The 13,346-nt window shown below is 39.7% G+C and overlaps 1 protein-coding gene across 3 annotated transcripts; it reads right to left on the reverse strand.

Moving 5' to 3' along the window:
- Positions 1–18: 18 nt before the first annotated feature.
- On the reverse strand, positions 19–13,222 carry LOC134674361 (zinc finger protein 569-like). Of its 3 annotated transcripts, none has more exons than XM_063532418.1 (10): positions 12,925–13,222; positions 11,884–12,009; positions 9,971–10,046; positions 9,190–9,284; positions 7,538–7,627; positions 7,232–7,350; positions 6,378–6,529; positions 5,498–5,673; positions 5,035–5,085; positions 19–4,667 (listed from the first exon to the last, which is right to left on the reverse strand). In XM_063532418.1, exons 1-10 carry the CDS (start codon positions 12,958–12,960, stop codon positions 4,602–4,604), a joined length of 987 nt encoding a protein of 328 aa, XP_063388488.1. In that variant the 5' UTR covers positions 12,961–13,222; the 3' UTR covers positions 19–4,601. The 3 variants fall into 3 exon arrangements, with proteins under 3 accessions (XP_063388488.1, XP_063388487.1, XP_063388486.1); XM_063532417.1 differs by having other exon boundaries at positions 9,971–10,055; XM_063532416.1 differs by having other exon boundaries at positions 9,971–10,094.
- Between the last annotated feature and the right edge of the window lie 124 nt (positions 13,223–13,346).

Consider the following 13,346-nt stretch of genomic DNA (forward strand, 5'->3'; position numbering starts at 1 on the left):
GAGTAATAAGACACAGAGTAATTGAAATATGTATATTTTGATACCGTACTTGTATGTTAATAGAAAAATCTCCGAAATACTGACACTTAACAAGGCTAGAGCTATAAATGGTCGACTGTACACATGTCATATGCTACACAGATACTCTTACACTCATAGGAACATTTGCACCTTAGCCTAACCTAACTATTGCCTTATTCACATAGATAAGAACATGCACAGAGTGGGGCAAATACAAATAAATTGTATATAATACCTGTTTGACAGCTAGATGGCGCTATAGTATCAAAGATTCAATGTTTGGGCCCCCCCACATCTAGCGTCTTTCGAGCGTGAGCGCTATGGAAAATGACGTCGCTGCGCAGTTGCGTCGACGTTGCGTCGAGCAGCGGCCATAGAGTTGTAGACGCCGACGCTCGAAAGACGCTAGATGTGGGGAGGCCCTAAGAGAAAAATTGCGGCTATCATAAGTTGACACCGTCTACACCATCTAGTTAAGCTGTCAAACCAGATTGCAAAAGTGCATACTTTATGAATGGAATTCATTTATCAAGTGGGTATGCACCTTTGCGGCTCGCTATACTTACTCCACTTTATGCGTATTCTTACTTTTTTTCTATGCTTATGCAGGATATAAAGGCGAGATTCCACCAGTGTGCGGGCACAAGCATATTCAATACAAAAATGTTAGTGCCGCACACCGGTGGAATCCCGCCTTAACATTTATAGTTCGTTTTTTTAGCATTAGAAAGAACTCCACAGAAGCAAGCGTGCAGTTTTTATCAGGCTCTTTAATTGTTAATAATTATTGAATTATCTAATGTAGCATGGTCAATACATATAATTTACTTCAAATGATTACCGCTACAAGTGTTGGATTTGGAACCACAAGCTTACTTCTGCGAAGTTCTTTCTAATGCTAAAAAAACGGACTTTAGGGCTAGGAAAAATATTTACATTTTCATAATACATAGGTGTATTTAATCAAACTTGTTAATGTTTTAATCTCGTATGTAAAATGTTTATTTAACTGAACAAAGGAAAGGCGACTCTATAAAACATAGACTAGGAATCCTCTAGACCGAGTTTGGTATTGTCTTGGGTCGTCCCATTCGTTTTTCGTCAAGTTCTTAAATTAGACCTTCAACATTCGTCACAATCGTCGGTGGCTTTCAATGTAGAATGAGTGACGAAAGCAGAATAGGACTAATTTAAGAACTTGACGAAAAACGAATTGTACGACCCCACGATACCCCGAGTTTAAAGCAATTATTTCATGAAACCGACGATACCAAAAATACGGGGGCGCGCGGGACGAGGTGAGCGAAGTCCCGTGCCGTGATTGGTCCGTTCAAAGACACGGACGTTACACAAAGACGCTTTCGACTCGATCATGGAGTAAAATTACCGTATGCGTGGCAGAGGGGGTCGCGCGACTACGCTCAGTCTGGAGGATGTTTTGTCTGTGCTATAAAATAAGTTGTTGTTGACATTAGGTTGACAGTGCCTAAAATCGTTCAAAAAACGTTTGTGTAGATTAGATGGAGGATGAACCTAATCCTTCCAAAGCATATATTTTATAAAATCTGTCTCAACCTCTCTTGCTAACATATAAAGATTATAAAGTACCAGTTTCTTTTCAGAAACCATATATTGCTTTCCTTAAGTGCGAAAGAGATGCCTAATGGAGTGCAACCGAAATATATACTTGATTCAGCCAAGTAGCTATTACTGAATTTTTATCCATTTTGTTAACTTATTTCACTCTTAAAGTTACTTTAAACAACGTATTAATCGCTTTACATTAAATCACATTAATTTTTAGATAAAGACATTGTTAAATTTTCAATAAGAGTACAGTCGGCAACAAATGAAAATATGAGAGTCGCAACAACATATTGACTTGAGTCCGGATATCGTAAATTATATAGCATTTTTTGTGCAGCGGAGTGGTGTTAACGGAAATGGTATAGAATATTGATAGATAATTCCTACTGAAATGGTAAATAAATAAATAAATATTATAGGACATTCTTACACAGATTGACTAAGTCCCACAGTAAGCTCAAGAAGACTTGTGTTGTGGGTACTCAGACAACTATATACAGGGTGATTCATGAGACGTGAGCAGGACTAATCCTGCACACTCAGTAACTGATAATTGACCGATCACCGTCGTATTTAGGTGAAACAACCACAATTTTTCCTATTTTTTAACTTTTTGGTGAGGGCAAATTTAATTATCTACAATCATGGTTACCCTACAAGACCCAATTAATAACCATAAAACCTCTTTAACCGTAATGACAGCATTTGATTACGAAGAAATAAACTGTCAAACTTGAGTGAGATACGAGTTTTCAAAAGTAACCAGACCGTGATGACAGTGATGACATTCAATTTGACACAGAATATCAGTAGTTTAGTATTCTAATTTTAGGGTGACTATGCATGTCGTAAATAAATTTATTAATTTTTTTTTTCAACACGAGTAGAAAATTAACGTTAATCTTACTAATACTGATACGAAACAGTTGCTTATAACTTACAAAAGGCGCAGTCTTAGTCCTGCTCACGTCTCCTGAATCACCCTGTATATAATATATAAATACTTAAATACATAGAAAACAACCATGACTCAGGAACAAATATCTGTGTCATCACATAAATAAATGCCCTTACTGGGATTCGAACCCAGGACTATCGGCTTCACAGACAGGTTAAATTAAGGTTAATATTACCGTAATTAACGCTAATTAATAATTAGGGTTGAAATTGTATACGAATTCCGTTAACACCACTCCGCTGCACCGAAAATGTTATAAAATTTAAAATGTATGAACATGACAATGTTATGTTACATATATTGTACTGTCAAAAATATATTGCCCAATAAAAAAGTTTAAACTACTGTCTAAATATTTGATGCAGACTGTACCATTATTATAATTCCATAATTTTCATTTAAATTGCACCCTTAATGTTAATACAACAGTGCATCTAGGCTTCTACAATGACTAATCAAATCTCAAACTTGTTGATAACACTTCACATAATTAAAAATATTTATCTAAGGTGCATTAAAAAAGTTACAAAATAAGAAATAGAATCCTTGATCATGAATTCATAAAATATTTATAAAAACAAATGTTTACTTTATCGGGTGCTGCACTGAACACTTATTATATAATAATAAACTATTATTAAGTGTATTTCGTATTATTGCATTCGCTTCGGCCTATTTTTAAAAATAAAAACTGACCCGTTGACTCGGTTAAAAGCATTAGTACGTGTAGTATAAAATAATGCTAACGATTACGGTCAAAATTACAGGTCGTTTCACGAAAACTGGCGCGAGTACAATGAACGAAACTCATTGTATTTCATTCTTTGCTTGGATTTCATTCATTCGTTCCATTCGCGCCAGCTCTTGTGAATTGACCTGCGGGCGCAGCACGGTTTCATTTTTATCGCATATCACTATGCGCGTCCCTTTCGCATTTACGTACTTATTAGAACGAGAGAGGCAAGGTGACAAGCGATAAAAACGCGACCGTGCTACGGGGGCTGTACACGTATGCACGTAGCGGAAAGTTTCCAAAAAGTTGGGGAAAATCCCGGAAATATCTGGAGCATTCTGGAGATTTTTAGTAAATAAATAAATAACGAATCTATTTAGGTAATTTCCGTTTGCTATACAAACATTTGTGAAACATTATCCATGTGTAACATTTTGCTTTTTGGAAACTTTCCATCAGTACTCAAGTACAGTCAGAGACAATTATCACGGGCCTTTTGCTGTGAACGTACAGTCAATGCCATTAGTATTGCGGCAAAAACACCAACATACATAATTTTTTTACAACATTAGAGGCAAGAAATCGATTTTTATTCAAATTATGCTAGCGCAATTTATATTTGTTATACCATACATGGGTAATACAAATCTTAAAACTGTACGATTTTACTACAGTTTCTATATATTTATTAACGTAATTATAAAACGGAAGGCCATATAAAAAAAATCAACAAAAAAAATGTATACCGTTCATATGTACAGATGTAGTGCATAATTGTTTTCCATTGTACAGTCGCCATCAGATCTATCGGAGCGGCCAAGCTGTTCACAATATCTGAACACGCACTCTTAACGCCTTGACAATAGAGGCGTGCTCAGATATTTGTGAGCACCTTGGCCGCTCCGATATATCTGATGGCGACTGTATTTTCTCGGGAACGTTCGTATTTGTCATGCTACTTCAGTCAACGTCGGTACTTTTTGTACCGAGACTGACTGAAATAGCACGACATGTTCGTACGTTTCCGTGAAAATACGATGGAAAATAACTATGCACTACATATGTAAACGGGCAAACACCGAATTTTAAAGCACTTCTGACTTCGACTTAACGCTGATATCATCCTATTAGATTCAAAGTTACATTAACAAGGTCCATAATTTTTATATGTAACTCTTAACGCTAATTTCACGTCCAAAACAAGTCCATCGTGTTACTAGTTGACGTACACTGAGTTACAGATCAACCAGTGGTCTGTCAACTCACTAGAACGATGTCCACTGTGTTACACTTATTTTTAGTTCACTGGAATAAACTCTGCACTTTTAGTTTGGGCAGAAATTGAGATTCCTGCTTTATGATTTTTACCTGGAATTAAATAATACCAACGAGTTAATATATGATATATTAGTTGATAGCAATGATATTATATAAGTATAGATAGGTTAAGGAGCACAAAAAATACTTCCATATTTATTTCTATAACGAAGTAATCTGTTATGATTAATATTCGCATTCCATTCATCTTTGTCATACTCGTTGTTAAACATAAGCTTGTCATTGTCACATAAGATGTGCACGTTAACACGTGCACATCTCTCACTTGCCTAGGCGCGACTAAAGGCAACTTGTACAAATTGTACAAGATAAGCACTTAAATTTTGGAACGCCTATAACCTATCTTTAGTTATAATATCATTCCTCGATAGTGGTATTGTAGTTGTAGGATACTTACATCGTTAAATATTGAATCTTTGAAGTTAACCATTGACCCCACTTTGATAATCTGGAACAAGGTGAAATAATGATTATAATATAATTGTATCATGATGTATTTTATTTGAAATCTCGTACAGAAGGCGACTCGATTTAACAAATACGAGGTCGACTCGATATACGATACGAAATTTTTACTGAGGGTCTGAGTCATTTTCCAGTAGTTCGTCTTAAATGATAATAGGCGGCGGGAGGCCCTCAGTATGTGCCACGCTCCCACACAACGTACGCACGCCGACGTATGCGTGGCGCCCTCTACGCGGAGGCATCGCATATTATCCCCTATTTCATACTAACAAGCTAACCGGTCCGATCCACTATTCAATTTTGATCGTCATCGCAATTCTAGGTCTTCCGGCCCCCTTTATCCCGTTTAAATTCCGAACTGAAAGTATATCGTACGGTCCAAGCATTACCGTTACCTTGGGCGGGCGTCCCCGCTTGGGCGGCTGGTCCGCCACTAGCGCAGGCGCAGACTGTTGTGGCCGCGCCGCGTGCAGGCGCAGCTGGTGCGCGCGCAGCAGGTGCTCGGTGTGCGCGCGCGGCGACGACAGCCGCGCGCCGCACGACGAGAACACGCACGCGAATGTGCCTTCGTCTGGAAAATGTACTCATTGTTACATAAAGTGATGCTTTAGCTGACCGCTCGGTACCACTCCTTATCTCTTTGACCGCCACAGTCGCCATAATCCACGAAGATAACAGCAGAAAATGAACCTTAATACATTCTAATAAAGTAGTGTCGGGTGTCATATAAAATGTATTCACATTAGTCTCAGGTTCTCGTAGTTCTTTGTTATTTGGGACAACAAACTCGACAAATAGAAGAAAAAGTTAACCAAGCACTAGAACTAAAATCAGATTCAAACCAATGCTTTTCTCTAAAACTGCGTGGAAACAACCTAAAAACTACTAATTAGCTTAATGTCAACGTCCGACAGACTCAAGGTCACGGCCTAGGCCGGCATTGTTGTACGAATATCCATTGCCGGCGCGCTTTACTAAACCTTTGAACGGCTCACCTATCGTGCGCGGCGTGTCATCGTGAACCTTGTCGGATAGTCGGAATACACGAAGGATGATATTGGGTTGTAACTGACTAGGTATAACGGCTCGGTCGAGCGACTTACGACGGCGGGAGCGATAACCATAGGTTGGAGCGAAAGGTCCGATCGTTGTGTCACGCTCCAACCTATGATTATCGCTCCCGCCGTCGCAAGTCGCTCGATGTCGTGGCCGACCCGTAATGGTCATAGGGCGATATATCGCAGCATATTACGATGATTCAGAAAAAGTACTAACTCTCATCTTCCTGCCGGTCGTGCTGGTCGGGCACGTGCTGGGCTACGTGCGCGACGAGCTGCCGCTCGGTGCTGAAGCGGCGCTCGCACAGCTTGCACGAGTGCCGCGCCGCCGCGCAAGCCGGGCTGCGCGCGCCGTAGTGCGCCTCGCGTCTGGAGACAACACCATTCATATTAGAAACAGTCAAATGTCACAAGCTTTAGGCTTAGGCTTTACCCACTTCCCGTTATTCGATTGAGCTAAAACTTCACATACTTAATAACAAATGTACGGCCACATTCAAGCACTGAAGTTGACCCCTCTCCGACATAATTGTAGTTGATGACCGCAAGTGGTCGGGCCTTTAACTCGTCACGCTTCGCGTAGAGTTCCACTCGCCTCTGCTCTTCAAGAAGCATAGTGCCATGCAAGAAGGGTTGCCCTTATATCCTCACTCGTCTATACGCCTCCACTTCGTCTTTCACCCTCCACATATAGATGGTCAAGCAAATCTTGTCAGTAGAAAAAGGCGCGAAATTTAAATTTTCTATGAGACGCTATCCCTTCGCGCCTACATTTTTCAAATTTGCCGCCTTTTTCTACTGACAAGATCTGCTTGACCAAGTATATGTACTCCATCATATGTAAAATGTGTGCAGGGCCGTCTTAAACTATGCTAGGGCACCTGGGCACATAAGAATTTGAAGACCTTTTGGAAAGTAAAGCAAGCTAATTAAACTAAAAATTTTCTACTATGATCTATGTTTATTATGGGTAATCAAATATACTGTTACTGTCTATCCTTGGGGCCCCCCGAGGATGGGGGCCCTGGGCACGGGCCCCGATACCCTTATGGTAAAGACGGTACTGTGTACCTGTGTGTGTACATGTGGTTGCGCTGCTGGAACTGCTGGCCGCAGATGGTGCAGTCATAAGTACTCTCCACGGTGCGCCCGCCCAGGTGCCGCTTGCGATGCTGGTTCAGGTTCGTAACCTGTGAACAAATTGTGTAATTTCAATCTCATATATACAAGAACAAGAACTTTTTATAATATTAATAAAAACTTCAGTTTCGGGCCGCAGATGTAGATAAATTTGGTTCTTTGGCCCGCATTAACTCAGTAGGCAAAGTCACTACCAAGTACCAACTAGGAGTATTTTGTTTTAATAGTAGATGTTACCTGTGCATAGGCCTTGTTGCAGCCGGGCTCCGGACACACGAAGGGCCGCTCGCCCGTGTGCAGGCGCACGTGGTTGTTCAGGTTGGTCACCTACGAATCAGTAGATTTTTTTATTACATTGTTTTTCAAACGAATAAAATAGGATAACTGGCCACTTTTAGTAACTGGCGGCCCTAAACTAAAAATGAATTCTATTCTCTTATAAATATAATTCATTTTAGTATAAGGTGGCCAGTTATTCAAAGCTGGGCAGTTATTGAAACTTATGCTAAAATGAATTCTGTTTATAGGTGAATAAAATTCATTTTTAGTTTAGGGCGGCCAGTCACTAAGTGGCCAGTTACTGGCGAATTACCCTACATCACAATTTACTATACAAGTACAAGATCCAAATAATAATTAGAAAAAAATTGCATGGTTTGCCTTACGAGGATAAAATATCTCAGCGTTGTTTAAAATTTAGGCAACAACATAGTAAGTGGACCATGACTATTACAACTATCACATTACTCAATCCATTTTGGTTGCAAATATATTTTGCTAAAGAAATCTATAGCCTTGCGAATTACATTGAATGTTAGTTAAAATTAAAATATATTTAGGAGCTGTTATTGTTATTTTACTTAGCCTCAAGTTTTCTTCGTGCTTTTAGCTCAGATCTAAGATGTTTACAGTTTAGACTACTGGTTCAGAATTTAGTTTACTAGTAATTAGGTGTTCGTAGAACTAATCGAATCAGAAACACGCTCCAGAACTAGAGTTAAGCTTAAGTGGGACTGGGCTGAACATGTCTGCCGCATGCACCCGGAAAAGTGGGCCAAAATGATTACTGGGTGGGACCCTCGGAACACCATAGACGGTGCAGGCCGGGGTTCAGGCAGACCGAAAAGGAGATGGTGGGACGACTTGGACGCATTCTACCCCATAATGGCGGGAAAATTCCGATGATAGGGTCGAGTGGAGAAACGAGGGGAGGCCTTTGCCCAGCAGTGGGACACCGAAGTAGGCTTATAAAAAAAGTAGTTATTAAATAAAAAATACGTTCCTTGATCGTTTATTTAAAGAAACAATATGCAGTTTAAACAATACTACAACTTTCCCTGGATCAAAAGAAAGGTCAACCTTTTTTTTCGCAACATCTGTTGTCCACAGGCTGTTTCCGGATTCTCTTATCTTATTTATCTAAACAAACCGTAATCTTAGCTTTAGATTCTATGCAAACCCCGAATACATAAAAAAACCGGTCAAGTGCGAATCGGACTCGCGTTCCAAGGGCTCCGTACATAAGTCCGACTCACGCTTGACTGTACATTTCTAATAGGTTTTCCTGTCATAGGTAAAGTACTATTATGTGTATTTCTTTCAAAATTTTAAACCCAGTAGTTTCAGAGATAAAGGGGCGGGGGGAATGGTCGGACAGACAGACAGATGCACGAGTGATCCTATAAGGGTTCCGTTTTTTCCTTTTGAGGTACGGAACCCTAAAAATTGGCTATTGTATTTAAAAAGGCACCCATATCCCGTCCACACCAATTCTATAACCGTCAAAATATCAGAGGGCCTACCGCGAAACCAAATAAAAAAGTGAACTTTTCTTTCCTAGTGAACTAAAAACGTTCCTACTCTTTTTTTTACAAAAATAAAAAAGTTACCTGCGTAAAGGCCTTCCCACACTCGTTGCATTTGTAAGGGCGCTCGTTGGTGTGTATGCGGAGGTGCGCGCGCAGGTTGTTCGACTGCGAGAATGCTGGGGACGGAAAAAGAAACAAATGTTACCCTTTACCAACTTTTTAGGGTTCCGTACCCAAAGGGTAAAACGGGACCCTATTACTAAGACTTCGCTGTCCGTCCGTCCGTCCGTCCGTCCGTCCGTCCGTCTGTCACCAGGCTGTATCTCACGAACCGTGATAGCTAGACAGTTGAAATTTTCACAGATGATGTATTTCCGTTGCCGCTATAACAACAAATACTAAAAACAGAATAAAATAAAGATTTAAATGGGGCTCCCATACAACAAACGTGATTTTTGACCAAAGTTAAGCAACTCCATAATGAAATGCTGTATCCTCTCCGTGTTTCGGGTTTACAATTTCCAAGTTAAACACATCATAGCCAACATACCTTTATTGCCGAAATGCAGAGTTCGAGGAGTTAGTGGCCGAACCCAATATCGTCGGCGAAATGAAAGCCCAGACTTCGCTGGTTCGGTCACCTACTCAGAATGGGAGAGGATCGGGCTATTAAGAAGGCGTTCTTGGGACGAAGGACTGGTAGCCGTCTGGTGGGTCGGCCCAGGTATCGCTGGGAAGACAGTGTGACAGCTTCGTAACAGTAACTGGCAGGAAGTTGGCAGGATCGGGACAGGTGGCACGCTCTCGTTTCGGAGGCCAAGATTTTCTTTGGATCGCTGAGCCAAAATAGTTAGTTAGTTACCTTTATTGCAGTAGGTGCAGACGAACCTCCTCTCGGCTCGATGGTTCCGCAGGTGGTTCTGCAGCTGCGTGTTCTTCTGAAACGTCTTGTGGCAAATGCCACACAACAGTGAGCCATTGCCCTCCTGCAACGAGTGATTCCCATTTCGCCCGGACAACCAAAACTCGCTAGCACTACCGTTGAAAATCTCGTATCTTACGCTTATTACTGGCGGTATAGCATAAGTTGCGTTCTCGCGCGCAAGTCCATACTTGAAGTCGCGCTTAATGTATGTAGTCGCGCGCGTGAACGCAACTCATGCTAGACCGTCTGATGCGGATTCGCCTGCCGCGCCGTCTTGTAAGAGTTGTAAAGCGAGACAGTGCTTTGCACGTATATAGCTATATCCCGTTCACAAACGGGAGCAGCGTGCGGATACGCATTAAATATGAAGTCTGCCTTAGAATTAACTCTTTGACCGCTAGGACCCGGTTGTGTAGGCACGACGTGTACACCACGTCATAGCGCGGTTCTTCGTGCACATGAATGGGCGGCCTTAGAAGTCAAAGGGTTAAGGCAGAAAAGTTAACTAGCCAGTTCGCGAGCATATTGCTCGTGAAGTTGGAAAGTTTCGCGAGATCGCGAGTTCAGTAGTCATACCAAATCTGGACGCAACTTTAGATCGATATGGATACGAAATTTTATATAATATCTTTACAGCCGGCCTAGCCAAGGTTACAATCGCTATCGCTTCGACAACGAAAAGCATTATGTCTCTCTATCACTCTTCCATATTAGTGCGACAGTGACAGTTGCGTTTCGATCGCTACGGAGCGTAAGCGATCGGCATCTTGGCTACGCGGCCAGTGCCCTTAGTACTGTGACATTGTACTAATTGTTGACTTAGCTATACAAAGATTGCTAAGGTCCAAAACTTTATTCCAGGTACTGTTGAAATAGATATTATTTAGTTCATTTTGGCGAGTTCATGTTGTCGAACGAATTGCTCTATTTATACTACTAGACAACACATGAGACATGAGGCTATAAGAAAGTAATTCCCATTTTACTCCATTATTTTCTCTTGTTTTATGACCAGACGTTGGACAGAGTGAGCTATTCACCTTATCATTTGACATGTCTTACATCATATTTTAAGGAAAATAGCTCACCCTTTTCGAGCTCTGTTTATAGCATCTCTTTTCTTTAAAACGAATGGGAATGACTCCCTGCAGCCAGTAATAGGATGGGTTTACAAGAATTTGATGGGTTTGCATACTTAAAATCAAATATCTAATTCTAATATTATATTGTCAGGTGACAACAAAAACCCACTAATTACAAAAAAAATAAACAAAAATCAACCTTGTTGCTAATAGGTTTAAAAAAGTAAGCACATTTATTTAGATTTTTGCTGACTTTGATTTAGTCAGTTATTTATAATTATAGACATAACAAAGTAAACAGTGTGGTTTGGTGTAGCACAGCATAATTATTCAGAATCTCTTGGTGATTTTGTTTAATATGTTTTTGTAATTAGGTGTCATTTATGAGTTTTTGCTATCAGGTTGAGTTAAGGAAATATCTTAACATTATACAGGTTGTTTGTTACTAAATATTAAAACTCTTAGAAATGATGAAGGACATAGCTAACTTTTCAGGGTGGTGTTCTACCTGTCCAATGTCTTTGTCCAATGTGTATTTTGTCTCACATTTTGCTTAATGAGAGAATGAGACGCAACAACATTGGACCAAGATATTGGACAGATAGAATACCACCCTCAGACCATACTCAATAGAAGTTTTTGAATTTTATTGTGAGTGATGTGTTTTATAACAAATTATTTTTTTAGAATCATGTTAATCTAACTTCCTTTGCCATTACTCTCTCTGAAAATCTTTTAGACTTTTCTTCCTATTACTCTAGTTGTTACCTCAGAGACGTCCAGTGGGTCTGACGCCTCCTCCACTGCAACATCATCCTCTATGGTCACCTCGGGCACCAGCGGCTGGCACTTGAAGCAGGCGTACACACCATCCTTGCCGGTCTCAAACAATTGCTGCAATATATCATTAAGCAGATTATTGGGTGTTGTTTTATTTCTTTAACTTGTTGTGCCGTAGTGTAACATTGTTTTTATAAATATATATTAGTAATATAAGCTTTTATCATTCTTTTCTTTGGACTTATCAAGTTAATTGTAACTCAATCTGGTTGTAGCATTTTAATACTGAGTTTCTATACAACCCTCCCTTCCACCAGTTTCAATCATCAGATCAGCTGGCCTAGACGGTAACAACAATATCGCATGGTCACCAAAGTTATTTACTTAGGTATTATAAATTTTAACTTAATTGGGATCCGGAAATTGGGTCAAATTTAACTTCCAGCTTTTGATTGCAGACATTGAGACTGATGAAACGAAATAAAAGCATATTAAAAAGTACCTAAAATACTGCAATTTGAGTGTAAAATGATAACAAAAGTAATAAAATAAAAACAGATAAAACTTTCTAGTCTTAAAAACGTACAAAATCTAGATCAATAATAAACAATGTAGGAAAAACACTGGGCTTGTTTTTGTTAAAAAAACAAACCAATTTTGGTTAATATCAACTGCAGCAAGTCACTACCTACTCGTGTTCAGAAAAAAACAAGCCAGTTGTTTTTTATACGGAGCTGAGCCAGACGTAAAAAAACACACGGCCAGGTCAGGAAAAGAAATAAAAAAAAATGCGCGGCAGGCTCGAGCTGTCGAGCTGTTTTTTTTTGCTTTCATGGTCACAGAGAATTGCATTATATGTGATTTCAACTCCGCAAAACTGTTAAAACTCACTTATAAGCGATAACGGTGAAATCAAACGAGCAGAAAGCTCTTCTAAAGGCGTTATTTTTATAACAATCTAAAGAAAACAAAAAAAGAACTAATGGAATAACACAAAAGATCGCATAGAATTGGCAAAGAAACACTTACAACAGCGGGCTTATCGCATATTCCACACTTGTCCATCGTGAAGATGTAAAGTTTCACAGAAATCAAGTAAATAACACATAAAAATCCGAAAATATTGATATTTTACGACAGCTCCTCAAAAAGTAGGCTATGGTAGCGCGAGCCGTGCGGGGAATGAAGGGGGCGGGGCGCTGCGCTGGACGGCGACGCAGGAGTTGCCAGCCTATAAAGCACTTAAGTTTAAAATAGTATTTTTTATTGAAAATCAATAAATTTTATCCAGATTTAGATTATCCCTTCACTTTATTTTCAGAAAAGCATTACATTAAAGTAAATAAACCCAAAAAAACTGATATATCTGAACGACTACATTACAAAAGTCTTAAACGGTGTTAATTTTATTCGAGAACGCATCTATATGGCAACTACCGAAATGACTTTTA

Source organism: Cydia fagiglandana, chromosome 20 (assembly GCF_963556715.1).
Source record: "Cydia fagiglandana chromosome 20, ilCydFagi1.1, whole genome shotgun sequence".
In the NCBI taxonomy this organism is placed as follows: domain Eukaryota; kingdom Metazoa; phylum Arthropoda; class Insecta; order Lepidoptera; family Tortricidae; genus Cydia; species Cydia fagiglandana.

Bases quoted from the DNA above. Each gene is read 5' to 3' on its own strand.
- LOC134674361 (XM_063532416.1), bottom strand. From the start codon at position 12,960: ATGGACAAGTGTGGAATATGCGATAAGCCCGCTGTT. The intron at 12,010-12,924 runs GTAAGTGTTTCT...GATATATTGCAG, and splicing joins TATGCGATAAGCCCGCTGTT to CAATTGTTTGAGACCGGCAA. The intron at 4,668-5,034 runs GTAAGTATCCTA...ATTTAATTCCAG, and splicing joins AAGATTCAATATTTAACGAT to GTAAAAATCATAAAGCAGGA.